Source organism: Gambusia affinis, linkage group LG16 (assembly GCF_019740435.1).
Source record: "Gambusia affinis linkage group LG16, SWU_Gaff_1.0, whole genome shotgun sequence".
In the NCBI taxonomy this organism is placed as follows: Eukaryota; Metazoa; Chordata; class Actinopteri; order Cyprinodontiformes; family Poeciliidae; genus Gambusia; species Gambusia affinis.
In genome coordinates, this window is record NC_057883.1 from 2,235,371 (window position 1) to 2,254,371 (window position 19,001).

General features: G+C 40.7%; 3 protein-coding genes across 6 annotated transcripts in view; 2 read left to right on the top strand and 1 right to left on the bottom strand.

The window, feature by feature from the left end:
• Nucleotides 1-117: 117 nt before the first annotated feature.
• On the bottom strand, nucleotides 118-5,835 carry timm9 (translocase of inner mitochondrial membrane 9 homolog). The gene is made up of 4 exons (XM_044142705.1): nucleotides 5,549-5,835; nucleotides 4,051-4,099; nucleotides 3,104-3,199; nucleotides 118-568 (listed from the first exon to the last, which is right to left on the bottom strand). The coding sequence occupies exons 2-4, from the start codon at nucleotides 4,087-4,089 to the stop codon at nucleotides 434-436; spliced, it is 270 nt and encodes an 89-aa protein (XP_043998640.1). The 5' UTR covers nucleotides 4,090-4,099; nucleotides 5,549-5,835; the 3' UTR covers nucleotides 118-433.
• A 324-nt stretch (nucleotides 5,836-6,159) lies between these two features.
• The window catches only part of kiaa0586 (KIAA0586 ortholog), a 41,095-nt gene continuing 28,253 nt past the window's right edge, over nucleotides 6,160-19,001 (top strand). For all 4 annotated transcript variants that reach the window (XM_044142695.1, XM_044142697.1, XM_044142696.1 and 1 more), the window contains exons 1-7: nucleotides 6,160-6,962; nucleotides 7,719-7,815; nucleotides 8,006-8,231; nucleotides 8,773-8,843; nucleotides 9,792-9,876; nucleotides 9,963-10,029; nucleotides 10,681-10,807. In XM_044142695.1, the coding sequence (XP_043998630.1) occupies nucleotides 6,680-6,962; nucleotides 7,719-7,815; nucleotides 8,006-8,231; nucleotides 8,773-8,843; nucleotides 9,792-9,876; nucleotides 9,963-10,029; nucleotides 10,681-10,807 (956 nt within the window). In that variant the 5' untranslated portion in view covers nucleotides 6,160-6,679. The remainder of the gene's footprint in view (nucleotides 6,963-7,718; nucleotides 7,816-8,005; nucleotides 8,232-8,772; nucleotides 8,844-9,791; nucleotides 9,877-9,962; nucleotides 10,030-10,680; nucleotides 10,808-19,001) is intronic.
• On the top strand, nucleotides 13,618-18,967 carry irf2bpl (interferon regulatory factor 2 binding protein-like). Its single transcript, XM_044142704.1, has one exon. It carries the CDS (start codon nucleotides 13,934-13,936, stop codon nucleotides 15,953-15,955), a length of 2,022 nt encoding a protein of 673 aa, XP_043998639.1. The 5' UTR covers nucleotides 13,618-13,933; the 3' UTR covers nucleotides 15,956-18,967.

Genomic DNA, 19,001 nt, shown 5'->3' on the forward strand with positions numbered 1-19,001 from the left:
TACAAGGAAGGAAATAGGAATTGAGTGACATAGACCCAGAAAATAATGAAACAAACAGTCTAGTAGAAACTCGGTTAAAGTCTATGAGTTAAACATTTCATAAACAGACCAAACCTGTAAAATCTTGGACTTTATTGTTTTCAGACAAACACAGCTATAAACCCCACATATGCACATTAAAGGATAAAAGCTCAGTTTCAGTAAACAAGATGCAGAATCTTATAGCCAGCTTTCAAATCGTGTTGTGGGGTTTTACTCTGTGTCCTGCTGAGCTTCAGGAACTGACGGCTCAGGCTCCACTGGGAGCTTTGCCTCAGTTTCACCCTCATCATCATCATCATCATCAGAAGTGTCTTCAGTTTTTCTTGTGATGACGGAGGTTCTGCTGAACCAGGATCAGTTTGACCATGCTTCCCTTCAGTCTGAGAGCAGCTCAGCGAGGCTGTCCCAGCAGTCCTGCCTTAGCAGCCAGAGCTTCGTTCTGCTGAATGTGATACTCCTGGAAGCGCATGGAGATCCGCTGAGTCATCTTTAGGTACTTCTGCAGGCAGGACTCAGAGCAGCTGGACTGGAAGACAAAAAGGAAACAAATTAGAGAAGACAGGAAGTTACCTGAGGCTGGGGGTGAACAGTTCAAATATTCTTCCGTATTGCTATGGTAATCTCACAAACTGTCCTTCTTGAGAAAGCTAAGATCCTTCAAAGTTCAAAAGTTTGCGGTCTGTTGCTGAGCGTGTCATCTCTTCTGCCGTCATCTGTTGGGACAGCAGCCTCAGAACCAGGGAGCTAAAAAGGCTCAACAACCTGATAAAGAAGGCTGGTTCTGTTCTGGTTCTGTTCTGGGGCTGACTGAACCTCTGGAGGTGATGACGCAAAGAAGGATTCTATGTAAAATCAAGAAAATTATGGACGACCCTGACCATCCTCTTTATGAAACTGTCTTACAAAAATGGAGCATCTTCTGTCAGAAGCTTCTTCCAATTCACTGCAACACAGACTGCTACAAGAGATCTTTTCTGCCAACCAAATCTAGAGTTCTAATTCTTTGAAGAATTAGAATTAATATGAGTTACAACAACAATTCATTTCCTTTGGGAGTAATAAATGATTTTTGAATTTGAATGAATCCTTTAAGCAGCAAGTCTAAAAGGGATAGTGTTATGTGTTTTTCAGGCACATAGTCCAATTTTATAGCATAATAAAGTAACTATGTTACCTTTGTTTATCTGAATTGTTTAAGGTTAAAGTTCCATTAGAGGTTAGAATCTGTGTTCTAGGAATATACCCAGTGGAATTTAAACAATCACAGACTAAAACTAAATTGATCGATTACGGACTTCTTCAAGCCAGAAGATCTATTGCATTATGCTGGAGGAGCATGGACGCTCCATGCCTGGGATTGTGGCAGAAAGAAATTGCAAATTCACTCGGACTGGAAAGACTAACATACATCGCCAAGGGCAAACACCGGGACTTTGAGAACCTCTGGGAGCCATATATGAGGATCATAGGGACTGAAGGCGGAGCTCATTAATGGGTGTCTTAAATGGATATCTTGACTACAGTTTTTTATTTTCATATTATCTTGTTTTTTTTAATTTTTTTCTGTCATAATCTAAAGTGTTTTATATATATTATAATAAATGCAGGTTTGAAGGGTGAATGCGTGAGTGAATGCAAGTGTGTATAAATACGTGTTTACAATGTTAAGTTTGTTTGTAAATGTCCTAAAAGAGAAAATTAAATTCTTACTGAAACTGCAAACCAGAAAAAAAAAAAAAAAAAAAAACTATGTTACCTTTAGTTTAATTGTTTGGGTTTTTTTTTAATGCCACACCTTGAAATTGGGTCTCCGTCTCCTTAAAATCTCCTGCTCTTTCTGAAATCCCACCTTCAGGAAGTCATCACAACATGGCTCCTCTATTAACCCTTTAACAACGTTTTTAACAATGTTGCACTGAGAAATAACTCGTATAATAAATTCAGCTAATTTGCAGTTCCAACAGGTGTTTGCTAATTGTTGCTGGCTAGTCTGAAGGAGCTGAGTGGGGGAGGGCTGCTCTGTGAGGCAGAAACTCCGGAACTGGAGCTCTGAGCAGGAGCTGCGCCTCGGTGCAGCCTACAGCGTTTTGTACCGCTGAATGGTTGCCATGATACATAAAAAGACTCCTCAAAGATGAGTAAAATAATCAAGGTAACACTCTGTATGTTTTTAATGTAATGCTCAAAAAAGTCCATTTTACATTATATCATTTACTGCCAGTTTAATTATTATAAATTAAATTTTATGTGAGATTTCAACATTGATATGACTAGCGATCTCCATATTTCTTCAAAAGTACTCACTGAAATGAATGACAGAAGTATTTTTCATCTCTTGTTTTTTAGGATATTAAATGGATGTGATAATGGTTACTAAACACAACGCATGCCATCAAATGGGGTAAGAAGTGGTGATGGGAACAACCGGAGGTAAGAGATAAGGAAAGTTTCTTTGTACAGAATATTTCAGCAACAAGCAAGAAAGAAATATTACATTTGCGTGAATATTATCAGCACATTAATCATTCTAAAATATTTGAATAAAGACTCAAATTAATGTCCCAGTCATTACAAGGACAACTCTAAGTTTGTTTGATGTGATTTGAAGGAGCTCAGTGTTTCAGCTGTTTTGCAGTTTTATGGAAGTTTGTTCCAGATCAGTGGAGCATAAAGACAATGAACGCTGTTTCTCAATGGTTGGCTCTGGTTCCGGGGATGCAGAGCAGAACCAGACTAGAAACTCATATTATTACTTTTTATAATCTGAGCTAGCAGGAGCATGTAGGCATTGAATAACAGGGGCCCAGCAGTGAACCCTGGGGTTCTCTGTTTGTGATTAGGCAAGTCTCAAACCAGTCAAGCACTGGACCAGGCAGAGTAGATAAACTAATATTTAACCATTAACATTGTCCACAACAAGTGACATAAAATATGGAGATATTTGACCCCCATATCTGCTATTCCTAAATCTGACACAAAACAGCTTTAATACTTGTCTGCTAATGTTTGCAACAAAAAAAAGTCAAGTAAAAAATGTCAGCTTTTTTTTTTTTTTTTTTACCTCCTCAGGCTTCACATCCCTGGTGGTGAAATCTTTGACACAGTCCATGAAGCAGTTCTCTGTTACTTTGTTGTAGGTCCCCAAAAACTCTTTGAACTGCAAGTTAAGCAGAAAATACACTCGTCAGAAGCAAACCATTATTTTCCCAACTTTTACCACATGCTGAGAATGGTTAAGTGGCTGTACAAAAAGGAAAGACACTGAACAGTTGAGTGATTTTCTCCAAACGTTCTCTTAGTGGGAAGAATTGCTCTTCAGCTGTATGAGTTAAAGGTTCGGTTCTTTTGTGGAAAAGGGGGCGGGAGGAGCAACAGGCTAAGGACTTTAAAACCTTATTTCCTTAGGTTTCTTTTTTCTTAAAAAAAAACCCATTTCGTTCTATTCCAACTTCTAAAAGTAATTTCAAAACCTGGAGCAAGAAAGATTAAGGGTGCACCGATTGTTGTTTTCTGGCTGACTGCAGATATTTTTAAAGGCCTAATCTGTCCATTCAGATTTTGACCAATACCTAATTTTTTTGTCTGAAAAGTTGTGGAGTAAACCAAGAAAGTCAGTAAGTTGGTAACAGTGTGGCGACTATTAACTGAGCACGTGCAGACATGATCTGGTGGGCGTGTCTGACTGTCTGTCCTCAAAAGCAATCAGTGGATAGCATCATGTCAGTATCAGCACCCAAAATGAAAGAAATCAGGGCCGATCAATCGGTGCACCCCAAATGTTTTGTGAATGGCTGAAGGTCATCATACAGTTAGACGGTTCACATCTAGTTGAATGGTCTGCAGAAAAAGACCCAACTAACAACACTTTATTTTGCTAAACTAGAAACTTGGAGTTAAAGAGCACAAATGAAAAACAACAGGACTGTAGTCTGTGTATGATTACATTACTTATAGATGTAATTACATTATTTTTCTATTCTATGGTGAGGTGGTAGTACTGTAACTTACCTGTTTGATCTGATCAGACTCAGTCACCTGGACGGCCATAGTTCACAGTCTGAAGAAAAACAAAACGTGACAGTCACACCAGCCTTATTCAATAACTATCCTGTACATTCACACACGGCAGCTCCACTGCTGTCAGGAGGAAATGCTGTAAATATCCTTATTCTACACGAGCATCAGCTTTCTGACATATAATATTCTGATCACTTTCATACAAATTATGTCTTCACACATTTCACATTATTTCTTCTCTTTAAAATGTCCAGTGAATAAAACTTTGGTTTCTATAAACTGCTCAGCATCAACCTAATTTCCCAGTGAGCAGTTTTAGGTCAAATCTAGGGATCTGTTTGCAGTTTTCTGTCTGATCACCGATCTTTAAACAGCCTGACCTGGTGATTCTAATTTTGGCTGATTTTGTCAGGAAAAAAAAATAATATCAATAAGAAAAATCACTAAACTTAATGGGCAACAGTGGGGTGATTTTTCTTAATTGTACCCGTGCAGACATGAGCTGATCTAATCAGTGTCTGAATGGTTCAAAAACATCTAGACTAATTGGTAAGCATGTCACAATAAGCAATTAATCAACTAATCACATGACAAATTTAATTGAGATTGAAAATTTCAAATCTTATGACTAATATTTTTTTCAAGGGCAATTTTGTTTGCAAAGCCTTCATAATCTACTTTATTTATGGGTTAGTTTGTAAAAAGTGTTTATGTTTGTTTTATTTCTTGGTTTTGGTTGTCATGTTTTATTTTGGTTATTCAAAATGTCTTCCGTTTCTAGTTGAAGTGTTCTTTACTAAATTAAAGTTTATTGGTCTCTAGAGAGGGTGAACTTGCACTATTATGCTATTATCAATACATTACTTCGAAATGGTCTCAAAACAGCAATATTATGGTTTATTGCAATAACGCTTGGGCCAATGTATCGTCCCAGAAGTCGCAAAATTTGTTGTCAAACTGGTATATATTCGATCTAAAACTGAATGTCTTTCTGCTGTGTTATTGCGGATCTAAACAGACATATATTTGTCAAGACTGTCAAGCATAAATAAATAGAGCAGAAAAAGCTATGTTCAAACTTAGAATATCTTTATGAATAATAACAGTGTCTTTACTAGGTGAGCTATAGTCATACACCATTTACACAAACAGCTAGTTCTCCTAATGAAATACGCCACTTTAAGTGGTAATAAAAGTGAGAGTGATATAATTATATTTCTCCCCAGGAATTGCATTTTTAAAGAATTTTAGCAAAATTTAAAAGATAGTTCTTCTGGGTTGGTTTTTCAGTATTAAAATCAATTTTAAATAGCCAAATATACACAATATGGTAGAAAAGCACAGGTTTCCTAAATTCTTCAAAACTGTACATAAAAATCTTAATATTATATAAAATGATACTAGATTTATTTTCCACTTGGGTATTTTTTTTCCATGATATTTTCTATTATTCCGAAGGACATTCTCGGTTTGTTGTGACGAGTGTTACCTGTGTATATGTGTGTCCGTGCTGGGCCCACGCTGGTAATGGGGACGACTCTCCGTGTGTGACTCAGAATCGTTGAAGAGCGAAAAGACAAACACGGCCGCAGATTCTCTACAAAGCTTTAAACACATTCATTCCAACTAAAACACACTGTTGCTCCAGGTGAAGGCCTCACACTCACCGAACTATAACAAGGTTACAACTCTGACAGCACACCACGAGAAAACCTTTGTCTTCTTGTGTTTTAAGGCGGATGGCAAATCAACTATGAGCGCATTATCGCCACCTATTGAAAGGGAGAGTGAACAAGAAATAGCCACAAACAAAAAGCTTAACCAGGGAACATTAGGGTTAAAAACTAAAAAGAAAAAAGGAACCAACTAAAATCAATAAATGAGTCTAAAACGTATGTTTATGAGTGGACAGATTCTTTTGATGATAAAGAATTGTATTGCTGCACAGAAGCAACTAATGTCGAGTAGTTTTTCCACATTACTTGCCATAACTTTGATTTTTAAATTATGACAGTGAAACAGATGAATTATTGAGGTAACGTTGTTATTTAAAGTGGAGTAGAGGGATATTTAAATATTATATAAACATAGTATATTTAAAGGAAAGAAACTATATCAGCAGTAAGGAAAATATGATCGAATAAAGTGCCAGGTGCAGAAAGGGAGTTGAGTAAGAAATCGGCTTGATGACATGATGTTGCTCTTCCAGTAGATGGCAGTATAGACCGAAAGGGAACCTAGAGAGGAAGGAAGAAATAACAACATCCATTAGGGGCAGTGTAGCACTTGGTAGTTTGCAGATTGCTACATACTCAGTAGACAAAGAAGAGGTGGGGAAAAAGCGGAAGTTAAAAGTAGAGTTTCCCCAACAGCGAGGGATGCATCGCCTCCTAACTTTGTTCGATTATTTTACACTTCAGTTGTTTTTAGTAGACGCTCTTCGCGTTCTGTTCCGGTCCAGTTAGTTTCTATGCTCTGGTTTGTTTCCGTCCAGCTCCTTCTCCAAGCAGAAAGTCCACAAGCGGGAAATTTGAAATGTGTTCGCTGAGACTTGCTAAACCTGCTATAACTTTAAACTAAACTATTCCATCAAAGCTTCAATACATTAGCGGCTGCCTGCATGTTGTCTCCGGCTCCCTTTGACTCAACCGCTTTCAGTCCGGGTCAGTTGTCCTGCAGTTCGGACACCGGGGAGGTTTTAATCCGTTCCACTCGCATTGCTCTCCCGGAGCGCAGGCTGGAAGCCAGTGAGGTACCCCAATCCGTTCAAATAACAGTCCAGAAGCTGGGGGAGCCTGTGCGCGTCCAGTCCCATCGGACCAAGGAAACGCAGAGGCCACGGAATCCCGGACACAAACCAGAGGTTGTTGACCCAGCTCGGGTAGCAAAGGATTCCCAAACCGGTAAGAAATAATAATAAAAATAAAAAACAAAAACTGCGGACCCGTGTGGCTCTGTCCCGAAAATGTTGTAAACGAGTTCGTCAAAGTTTTATTTGCTAAAATAAAACTTAAGGATCTGTACTCTCCGAACCTTCCAAACCGATCACCATGGCAACGTGAGATGTAAACACAACTGTACGAGTTCCGAGGTTGGATTGTGACACTTTTCACTTGATCCACTCTCAGCCTAGAATGCATCAAATTCCTCTTTTACGACATGCAACTCAGCCTGGTGTTACTGAATGGAGTTACATTCAATAACACTCAGATACAGGCAAGAAACAAACACTCTGATAGGGCCACGACTAACGATTGTTTTAGTTATGGGTTCACCTATTGATTATTTTAACGATGAATCGGATAAAAAATGGGCAGATTGCAGATTTTTCGAATAAGCCTGATTTATACAATATATATTAATAAAATGCAAATGACCAGATAATTTAAATAGTCTTTTAAATAAGAAAGCAATTCCTAAAAGAAAAAAATATATATTTTTTGGGCTTAAGAAAATTTATTGAATAGCAAAAGGTGCCTAATATATATATATATATATATTTTTTTTTTTTTTCTCAGAATTTGAACCAGGTGAAGCCATGCACTACACACTTTTTATAATGGATGTGGTTTCCAAAGACCTTTGACATGTTGTAAAGATGCTGGTCAAACTGCCACAGGAAGTGTCTCTGAGATAATAGTGACATGTTTTTCTTCCAGGACCTCTGGCTCCATCATTCTCCTCGGGTCAGGAGCTTCAGACATCATGCTTCAAGGCCGGGGGGCGAGGAGTGGTGCTGGGAGCGCTGAGACAGCGGTAAGAAGATTCACCAGAACTTCAGTTTGTATTCTGAGCTCTGTCAGCAAAAACCTTTAAGTTTTGAACCCGGGTGTCTTGGAAATCACGTTTGCTTTATGTGTTTCTTTTCTTGCATGTATTGTAGTGACAGCCCAATACCATAGTTTGGTCATTTTTTTAGTTAATATAGTTCTGTCCCTCTGCTCAGTTGCCACAGCAACCACCACAAGAGGGAAGTCAGCGTCCAGCTGCTGCGACCAAGGTCGACTCCGAACACATCAAATGGTTGGAACAGCCCTGATCAGAACACTGACGATGCAGCGAGCGTGTCGGGTTTTCAGACTGAGGCGTCATCTGGTCGCCTGGGAGACATCAGCAAAACTGCAGCAGCTGCTGCAGCCGCAGCCGTGGCTGCAGCCGCTCCTCTCATCAAGGTAGTTAGCTGGGCTGGAAAATACAAAACTGAGATGCCACCGTTGATTACTGATGACTAATCCTTTGGATCACCCCGGATTTTTCCTCGTTTTCTTTTTCTTGTTGGTCTTTAAGGTCTCTGTCAGGTGTATGCATTAAATACAGCCAAAGTCCATCCAACTGGCCAATTATATTACTATATTAGTGAGCAGAATTTGATTGCATGGTGACTGAAAATTACAACCAAAAATGACACCCAAGAAATTGATACATAAGATTTTACATATACTGAAACTGGAGGATATTAAAGGTGTTTTGGGGCGATTGATTTTGAGGGATCAACTGTCGACTGTTGACATGACCAGCTGATTTTATCCACTGATCTTACCTACCTCCGCAAGGCTCTACTCAATTTTTATGTTTTTAATTTAGAATTCACTGTGTCTTTTCATTGTTTGTCTATATTACTTGGATTTTTCAGAATTGTTAAAATTGCTTTTTAATATCAACATTTTCAGCTAGAATAAGTGTCTGAGCTTGTTCTTGTGTTTCTGTGTTCAGGCCCAGTCAGACATCGAAGCTCGAATGTCTCAGTTGTCTGAAGGCCTCCAGAAGCTGCTGCACACAGACAGGTACACAAACGCTTTGTAGCCGTTTTTGCCTTTGCAGGACCTTGTAATAAAGAACTGACACTCGTTGAACGTTCTGTCACACTACAACCACAAATTTTAATGCATTTGGGATTTTACATGATAAACCAACACAAAGTATTGAATAATGGTGAAGTAGTAGGACAATGCATGGTTTTAATGGTAGGTATCTACTCTGACCAGTTTAGGTTTAAGTCAGTGTGGGTAGATGCCTTTGTCTTTGTTTTATTATTTGGAGGTATCAGAGAAAAAGGGGGTTGAATAGATCTGCACATCAGGGTTTGAATGGGAAACTTGGAAAATGATGCAGGGCTCTCCTTCAATTTCACAATAATTACCTAGTTTGTGTTGATCTATCACATAAAATCTCAGAAATTTTCTAGAAATACTTGGAAATTTCTGTGTTTCAAAAGTCAAACATTTTTAATTTTTAAAACTTAATTCCAAGGTATTAAATCCATTTCTAAGATTTTTGGCAGAAATGTACCATTTCTTTTTTTCTATCTACAATGACCCTAATGATCGGATGTTGAACCCTGATGTAGATTCTGCAGCTTGCAGAGAAAAACAAAAATCACAAAAGTTGAAACTATTTTTCTGAACATGTAGTAACTGTGTTTTGCCTGTAGATGGCAGTAAAGTAACTTAACACAGATATGATTTTTTGTTGTTGTGGTAGCCTGAAAAAAACAGGAAGTATTACTATTATTATTATTGCCACAGCTTTTGAAATGTGTGTTTGAATAACTGATTGAATAGGAAAAACGCAATAAATCCCCAAAATATTAAGGAGTAGATTGTGGTCTGGTGGATCATACCTGACGGATTGTTCCGTGTGATTGGATTGTGAACAAGCTGCTGTGCTTTTGGTGTATCTGAAGCAAGCTGCCTGTGACAGCTGTGTGGCCTGACTGTGTGTTCTGATATAAGGGAGGATGACGGCCGGAGACGGAGTCTGAGTCAACACACACTGCATCGCCTGGAGACGCTGCAGAGCCAGCAGCTGCAGCTGCAGGTAAACTGCTTCACCTGCTCAGATGCTGCTGCTGCATCCTCCCTCTGCCTTCTGATTGGTTATTGGTTTTCCTCTTGTCCAATCAGAGCCAGCTGCTGGAGTCAGCCATCAAGATAGTGACGGGTCAGGATTCCATCGCCTCAGACTCCAGAGGTCAGTCTGCTGTCACCAGGTGGCTGCCTGCAAACACACACCATCACACCCAAAAACCTCGACCCAAACGGATTTGTTTACTACAGCTGGGTTTATTTCAGTTTTTGATTTCTATGATGAGAATAAGAAAAGGTGAAAGGAAATGGGTTAAACTTATGCTGATAGATTTATGTCACCTTGAGGTGTCCGTTAAATAAAGTACATTTCTTTGGGATGTTAACAGTCAGTTATCAGGTTTAGAGGTCCAGCTTGTTCCCATAACAAATTATTTCATTTTTTTTTGTATTTAATCAGGTTATCTTTGTCTGATATTAAATTCTAATCTGAAATATTTTAAGTCTGACAAAAAAGCAAAAACAGAAGAAATCCCTATGGGGCAAAAAATGGATTGAAAGTGACTTCAGACGGCCCGGTGTTCTGACGATATGACCAGACTGAAATGAAGTCAGTAAATGGTTTTCCATTGGACAATCTACAATTTCTCTCAACAGCAAGAAAGAAAAACACAACCCTTTGTTTGCTGATTATGCACACATTACTGCATTGATGTCCGTTTTGTCGCAAAATTGACAGAATCCTGAATTCAAAATGACAGAATGCCTTCAGAATTTCCAATCATTCACAGAAACGTTGTCTCCTGTCTTCCACCAGCCAAAGTCCAGGACCAGAAGCCAAGCTCGCCAGGAACCGGAGGGCCTGCTATTGCCCCCGCTGTCATACCGACGGATGCAGTTGCCATGGAAACGTGCCACTGTGACTCCAGGCCAGAGCAATCCAGGTAAAATTGGACACGCTTACAGAGGGTATCTCATCACTTCTGTTTTCTTCAATTTGTTCAGCTTAGGTTTGTGTGTAAGGCAGCAGCAGCTTCACTGCAAAAAGGCAGTTTGCTGCAGTTGGAAAGCAGCCAGATTCAGGGAACGCCCCTATGTTTATATATATTTATATATTTATTATCAAAGAAGCGTTTTGCACCGTGAATAAATGGCTCTCAGAGCCTGTGTCGGCTGGCACCTGACAGCTCTGATGTTTTGTTAGTTTATGGTGTCTCTGTTTTCTTCGTGGGTTTGCTTTATGCGCCTCAAATGTCCCAAACACCCATGTCAGGTTCATTGTTTATTCTGATTCTACGTTTGTAATCCCCCAACAAGATGTTTGAATTCTGGTTTTCCATTGTTGGTTCAATGAGAGCATCGATACCTATAAATAAACATTTTAACATATAATTGTATGCAGTTATTGTGTGCTAATTGACAACACAGGGGCTCTAATTAATGTAAATGATGTCATCTATATGGTAATCCACATATGTTTTATTTTTAGAATTGTACTTATGGGGCTTTGGCTGTGTGGAATGATAGCTATATTGCCAAATACTTTGTAAAGATATTGTAGTTTTTTTGTCTATTTTATTGTTGTGACAATTAACATCACAAATATTCTATTAATGTATAGAAGTTGAGGGATTTTAATGAAACACAAATAGGAATATTTGCGTTCTACAGACTTCATTCTTACAGCTGTCCTCAATCCAAACATGTCAGCAGTTTCTCCCGCAAATGGAAGAAGACACTATTTTTGTGTTAGACACATGAAGCAAAGCTCCATTATTAAATGAATAGGTGCATATTCAGGTGAAGCATTAATAGTTATGCATAGATGTAAACCTGTGCATGTCAGGCTGTGTGTTTGACCAAGAAAGGATGTAGATTTAGGGGAGAGAATCTGCATTCACAGCACCAGAATGTCTTAACTGAGCCCATCTCTGCTCGTATGCGTGTGTTTGTGTGTGTTAGGTGATTTGCATATTTATGCATAGAGAGTGAGAGTTGGGGCGAACAAGGCTGCAGCTCATGATGTTCAGCAGATTCCTCCGCCTTTCTTTGTGGCCAGCAGACGGGTTTCTAGGGCAACACAGGGTACCCATCAGAGGGATGCCTGCAGGTGTGTGTGTGTGTGTGTGTGGGTGTGTGAGAAGAGCTGGAGGTGTGATGTCCTCAGATTGCATCAGCATAACATTTGATCACTATCTTGTATGTTGACAAAAAATAATAATTTTTCTTAATACAGTGATTAAAAAAAATAGCTTACTTATATTTTTTATGTCTTCCTGTGGTAATTAAATTTTTTCAGGTATTTTATGTACTGTTTTGCAGTACATGAAATAGGAAACTGCAGTCAGCCAGTTTCCCATCGATCTGAGTGACCGATGAGCCAAAACCTGTTACATCTGAATCCTGCTTGAGGTCGGGAACTCATGATGTGAGGCAAAAACAGGAAGGATTTAGCCATTTTTCTTTCTTTTATTCTTTTTTGTTGGATTTACTACTAACTCTAACAAAGGTATAGTTTCTCTTACATGTTGAAACAAACTAATCTTAACTGAGAAGTAAAACTCAGCAGATAAAAATTCTAATTGTGTGAGCTAAATATGATAAAAGTATTATTGGTGCAGCGATCGATCAGCCGGCTGATCAACCAATCCCAATTTCCTTTACTTTTGATAATCAGCCGATACTTAAACCTCCACAGAGGTCTGAAAATCCAACACCGTCTCCTTTTGCATGACAGAGACTGACAGACAGACAGACTGACAGAACATGAGATCACCTCTGCATGTGAGCTGTTAACAACAGTCACCCTGCTGAAAACTCAGAGCTTTGTTGCTATGTTTTGAGACTTTTCAGACCCCAATCGCAATAGTTTTTTTTTTTTTAAAGCAACTTTTGACAGATCTTATGACTCATTTCTGTGTTGCTTTGGCAACAGTGTCAGTAATAAAAGAAAAATCTGCGGACAAAATCGGAATCAACGGGTCAGGCTTTTCAAAGATCAGTGGTCAGTGAGAAAACTGCAATCGGTGCACCCCTAAAGATGATGTCAGTAACTCCAGTCACAGTCTGCATCACATCAGGCAGAGACATCAGAGCATCAGTGGACGGGCAGCAAGTTTTGGCTGTTAATATAGTTATTTGTAGAAGAACCAAACTGTGAAAATAGGAAGGAAAAGAACGCTGGTGATTTTTGAGGTAAAAGATGACATAAACTAGGCTTCTGTCTCAGCAGCAGTTTTACAGTTCACTACAGTGAATTTAAAACTTTGTCTATCAGACTGATAATCACACAGCGTGGGCCCTGCTGAGGATTACAAAGACAACTAGAAAGTGGAACTGGCTAGGAAAAGCCTGATCGGAGTGTTTCTACATGCAGGGTTTTGTGTGTTTGCAGTTCTGCACATGAAGTGTAGTAAAACTGCCTAGCAACACCAACACATCTGCAGCATCCCTGTTTTAACCATCATCAACTTTATTGTGCTCATAGTTTCGAAACCTTCATTGTTTTTAACATTGATGCTGAGCTAATTGGCTGATATAGTTGTTTTAGAAGGTGGCTACTTTATATTCGGCTTATATTTAAATATTGCAACGTCTGATCTCTTCCACTCAACAAACCTTTTGTTGGTAGATATTAGACCTTTTTCTATATATCGCAAGGTTTTTTACATGCAAGCCCAGCTTTGTTTTTTTTTTCTCGCCATCATCTTTTGCTGTGATTGTTTTGTCGCCATCCCACAAACTGCAGCTGCTGCTTCCAGACAGTGATGAGAGCGAAAGGACAAGCAGTATTCTCCTGCTTGCCAAGAGGAATCCCTTAGTCTTCCAGGTGGCATGGCTGGGAGGTTGCAGAGGGGCGGGGTGTTGCGAACCAAATTCCTAAGCCTCCCTGAGAGGATGCGGGAGGAAACGCACAACACCCCCACCTTCTCTGCTGCAACATCACAAGGGAGGAACAATAACACGCCGCAGTCTGTCCTCCTCATTCATTCTTTTTGGGCTTTTGCGGAGCAGCGGAGGGTGTAAGCAGCTCAGAGGAGGAGGCAGGGAGGGAGACCGACAGAGGGAAGATGTCCTCCCCGCAGGTCTCCTCATCCCGCAGACAGTCGTGCTATTTATGCGACCTGCCCCGCATGCCTTGGGCCATGATATGGGACTTCACCGAGCCCGTGTGTCGGGGCTGCGTCAATTACGAGGGCGCGGACCGGATCGAGTTCGTCATCGAGACGGCCCGCCATCTGAAGCGGGCACAGGGCTTCCAAGACAGCCGGTCCTCTGCAGGCGGACTGCCCGCGCAGCAGCAATCCGCTGCCGCGAAGAGCCAGGCGGTTTTACTGAGCGGGAAGGAACCTCTGGGACAGCTGAACCACTACCAGGCAGATGGCCAAGGGAAATCTCAGCAGCCCAGTTTGGACAGATACGCACAGGTAGCGGATAACCGGGCTCGGTTTGACTACTCGGTGCACAGCTGCAGCAGCAGGCCGCCTAATGGATTCGGAGGGCTGAACGGCTTTAAAACAGATGACGGACCACCTGAGCTGAACCGGCAGAGTCCAAACTCCCGGAGCAAAAGCAACGGTGGGCTGGTGTCAGCACCAGCCCAGATGACCGTACCGCCGAACCTCATGCCTCAGTCCGGAATAAACGGACCGACTTCGCATAGCTTGGCGGGCAGACCCCCTACCAGCTCCATGGTGGTCGTCTCTCTGCCCGGCCAGGTGGGACACTCCGAGCTGGGTGGAAAGCGACCCGCCTCCGTGTCGAGCACAGACCAGGAGCGGGAAATGAAGGAGAAGCAGCGGAACGCGGAGGCTCTGACTGAGTTAAGCGAGAGCCTGCGGAATCGACAAGAAGATTGGGCAAGCAAGCCGAAACCTGTGCGGGAAACACTTGTCCTCCTCTCCGGGTGCACACCGTTTGATGTCCGCTTCAAGAAGGACCACGGTCTGGTCGGCAGGGTGTTCGCTTTCGACGCTGTGTCCAAAACCGGGATGGACTATGAGCTTAAAATATTTATTGAGTACCCATGCGGCTCCGGGAACGTGTTCTCCAGCGCCTCGGGGGTCGCCAAGCAGATGTATCAGGACTGCATGAAGGACTTCGGCAGAGGCTTGTCTTCTGGGTTTAAGTATCTGGAGTACGAAAAGAAACACGGGTCCGGGGACTGGCGCCTTCTCGGAGACTTATTACCGGAGTCTTTGCGGTTTTTTAAAGAGGCAGTGGGGGAGGATATGCTGCCGCAGCCTTACATCGACGGCAGCTGCCCGCTGCTGCCAACATCACTCGTTCTTCCAGGTCGAGGTTCGGCTTCTGGCAGTGGGAGTAGCACCACCAGAGCCGGGGCGAGGAAGAGAAAAGCCTCCCCGGAGCCGGACTCTGCTGAGGGCAGCCTGAAGTTGACGGAAGAGCAGCAAAGGCAGCAGTGGATCAACAGCCAAGCTGAAGCTCTCAAACTATCGATGGCTGCGGGCTCGTTTGCTGGGCCTCCGCCCCCGCTGACCCCGGGGCACCCCGGTGTCTCCTCCGGCCGCACCACACCTCCAGATGCCGCGGCACCTCAGAACAGGCAGTCCCCGATGGCTGCGCTTTTGTCAGTGGCAGACACGCTGGGGAACGCTTACTCTCCCAACAAAGACAGAGACTCTGTTCACTCTACCACTTCCTCGTCTAGACACAATAGCAGCAGCCCAGTATCTCCCCCCTCCGTGTCCGGCCAGAGACGCCTCTCCTCACGGACCGGAGACACCGGGTTGTCCGCAGCATCGCAGTCCGCCGGGGCCATGGACCAGCTCCCGTCTCAGAGCGTGCCCGATTCACCGATGGCCAACAGCGGACCTTTGTGCTGCACTATCTGCCACGAACGCTTAGAGGACACGCATTTTGTCCAATGTCCCTCCGTCCCTAACCACAAGTTTTGCTTCCCGTGCTCCAGAGAGAGCATCAAGGCCCAGGGGGCGTCTGGGGAGGTGTACTGCCCCAGCGGGGACAAATGTCCCTTGTTGGGCTCCAACGTGCCCTGGGCTTTTATGCAGGGGGAAATCGCAACCATCCTGGCTGGAGATGTGAAGGTTAAGAAGGAGAGGGACCCGTGAGGAGATTGAAGAGGACCCTTAATGTCAACCTAACTGAGAGAGAGAAAAAAAGTAACATATCATGACCACACAGTGGTTCTGCTGCTGAGCCTCAAAACCCCCTTTTCTACATGATTAGAGGAAAATGTATAAAAATAAAATAAATAAAATCAGTTTGCTCCTAATTTTTAGATCAATGCATTTTAGTTACCTAATGAAGCTGCTTCTCTGACAGTTTCATTAGATGACACAAAAATTACTTTTGCTATCATGATTAAAACAACTTTGTAGGTTGTCTTGTTGTTTGAATGAAATCTGTGTGTCAATGTGCTTTTTATGTCGCATTTTGTTTGACCAAATCTGTTGAAACAAAAAAAATATTCATCAGGTTTTTTCAAACTTAAACAATTATATTTTGTTTTCTTTAAGAAAGCACCTAAACAGTTGATAAAATACTATGTACCAATGAATGAAGTTGTAATAATTCTTTTATCATGTCATATTTGCAGGACATCTGTTTATTGGTGCTTTGCCTTCCAACACTTTAAATATATACAACAGATTTCCTGTTTAAAATGTGGTGTTAGTACTAATATTGCAGTGAAGGACCTATTAACACTTCCTCCACTACTTTGTATACATGTTAATAAGTATATAAAGAGTGCTTGGATGTTTAGATTACAGTATAAAAATAAAGGTAGAGTTTGGTAGTGAAGACAGTTGACTTCCTGTTTCATATTAGTAATTCTCTCCAGTTGGTTCTGCTGTTATCCTGCAGTATTTTAATGGATCAGAAAAGCTCCAATGTTCTTGAAAAAGGTAGCGCTGCTTCAGACTTACTGGGTGGTGATGTGTTGATGTCTGACTGTCTCTGCTGGAGCCCTAACAAAATTTAAAGATGGTTGCTATTTAAAGGTGTAGTTCCACTGCGGGAACATTTTCTTGGATCCAGGATAGTTTTGTGGGGGAATTATCTACTCCTGCATTTACCAAGGCAAAAACAAATGACCAGAGTAGAAAATGACTCCAGAAAAGAGCCTGGTGAAGAAGTAATAGTTTCGAGTGCAGCGTTGTGAGGGAAGACTGCTGAGTATTTTGCACTGGTTACCTTCTACTTTTTTTTTTTTCTTTAACATTAGCTGAAAAATATCCTAAATCATCTTCCTTCATTTACTGCCATCCGTGGTAAAAGAGGAAGTATTTTCTTTGTTTGGAAGAATGTTTTAGGGTTCTGAGTGGTTTATGTTCTGTTCCACAACATCTTAGGATCAGTGACAGATTTTTAAAGAAACTATTTGTTGCTGCTGTATGTCTGTGGTTCATGCTCCTATGAGATCTGACTAGAACCCCAGGGCTTGGTCCCAGTCATGGCTGCTCATCTCCTTCACTTACCTCTGAAGTTGGTGAAATACTTTTGAGGTTTCCATGGAGGTTTTTGTGACTCTCCATAAAGTATAAAGCATAGTTGTTGTAAAAGGAATTGTTTATAGTTTTATTGCTAAAATCATCTGTTTCAAATCCCTGTTAGAGGATTCCTTCTCCCACTCTATGAAGAGCAAGAGTTGGGCTGAACCCCCTACAGTAGGAGGAGCTTTGTGTGCAGTGGGAGGGGCTACTGCTGTCAATAACCCTGTTTTGCACTTTATAGTGGAAAGATAGTTCCAGATTTTATAATGAAATGCACTTTAAAATCCCTAAAGCTCATTTCAAAGATTTTTCTTTATTAATTTTACTAGTTGCATTTTTATTGTGAAATAATTAAGGAAAAGACTTTTAATTTCTATTATTTAAGGGTTAAAACAGGCGCAATTAAAGCAAAATGTAAATCACTGCAGTCTGTCCCTGGTATTAATATAAAAAAGGAAGTTGAGAGAATATTTGACATTTTTTCTGCTGTATTTCTAAAGTGAGTTAATTAATTTTAAACTGTATATTATTTATATTGTCTATTCACCAGATTTTGAACTTACAAAACAGAAATGTATTGGCGTCATAACAAGCATTGTCATGCTTTATTTATAATTCGAATGTGAAACTAATATTGATGTTGATGAGTTTCAAAATTTATGACATAAAGAGCCGGGTCATTTTTACAGACTGCATGTGTAAATAATTTAACAAATGTAAGTTTTTCTTGAACCTTTATCCAAATCCGCTGTTTAAAGGAAGAATTTTTCAGTAAGAAAATATTAAAAGGGGTTATCACAGATTCATAATTTAATTAAAAAATAAATGTGTACATCGAAATACTGTCTTTATAGGTAAATGAAGAGTTTGGATAGGTTATAAATGACCAGTTTTGGGTGGATTTATCCGTATGGTACAGTCAGTCTTCCTTTTCCCCAGCTGACACATCTGAATGAAATCGTCCAGGACTCCTGTCCACCCCCAGAGCTGAGGTTGTAGCAGAGGCACAGTTAAACATAAATGTTCCACATGCTAATGTCTCATAAAAACTCATCTAACAAGGTAAAAAAACAAACAAACAAAAAAAAAAAAAAGAAGAAAGTGGTTGTGTTTTATGGGAAGTGTTATCAGTGATGTTTTTGGAGAGCTAGACAGACTCCATCACATCATAAGGGGCTGTCTATAAGCTTAATGATTTCATTCAACTTTTTATTCCAACTGTTTAGTCATTTTAGTATGTTTTCAGTTGGTCCTAAAACAGTTTTGTACATTTGGGAATCTGTTCTGTATTACGGACTGTGTCTTTTTGTTATGCCCTATTCTGTCGTGATGCATACATATGATGAAACTAACATTTGATATTGTAATGTGCCTTGGGGCTGAGTGAGTTCTAATAAATTCCATTGGAGTAAAGTTTTCATTGAAATGCATTTTTTCCATTTGATGTTCTATCATTCAGAGTCTGAAGAGACTTGGAGCTTTAAATAGTTTTTGTCTTTCAGGGTTTTCACTGAGGCGGTACATACCCAACAGGTTTTTATTGACCAGTTTAGTTGCAATTAGCATTATAAATTTTGCTGTGCTTTCTTTTTAATTTCCCTTTGGGATTAAAGTATTTTTGAATTGAATTTCTTGCACAGTGATAAAAGGAATTCTGATA

What these genes read in the sequence shown, in the direction of transcription:
- timm9 (XM_044142705.1), bottom strand. Translation starts at nt 4,089, where the DNA reads ATGGCCGTCCAGGTGACTGAGTCTGATCAGATCAAACAG. An exon ending in AGTCTGATCAGATCAAACAG is followed by an intron (nt 3,200 to 4,050) that starts GTAAGTTACAGT and finishes CTTAACTTGCAG; the next exon opens with TTCAAAGAGTTTTTGGGGAC. An exon ending in GGGATGTGAAGCCTGAGGAG is followed by an intron (nt 569 to 3,103) that starts GTAAAAAAAAAA and finishes TTTGTCTTCCAG; the next exon opens with TCCAGCTGCTCTGAGTCCTG.
- irf2bpl (XM_044142704.1), top strand. Translation starts at nt 13,934, where the DNA reads ATGTCCTCCCCGCAGGTCTCCTCATCCCGCAGACAGTCGTGCTATTTA.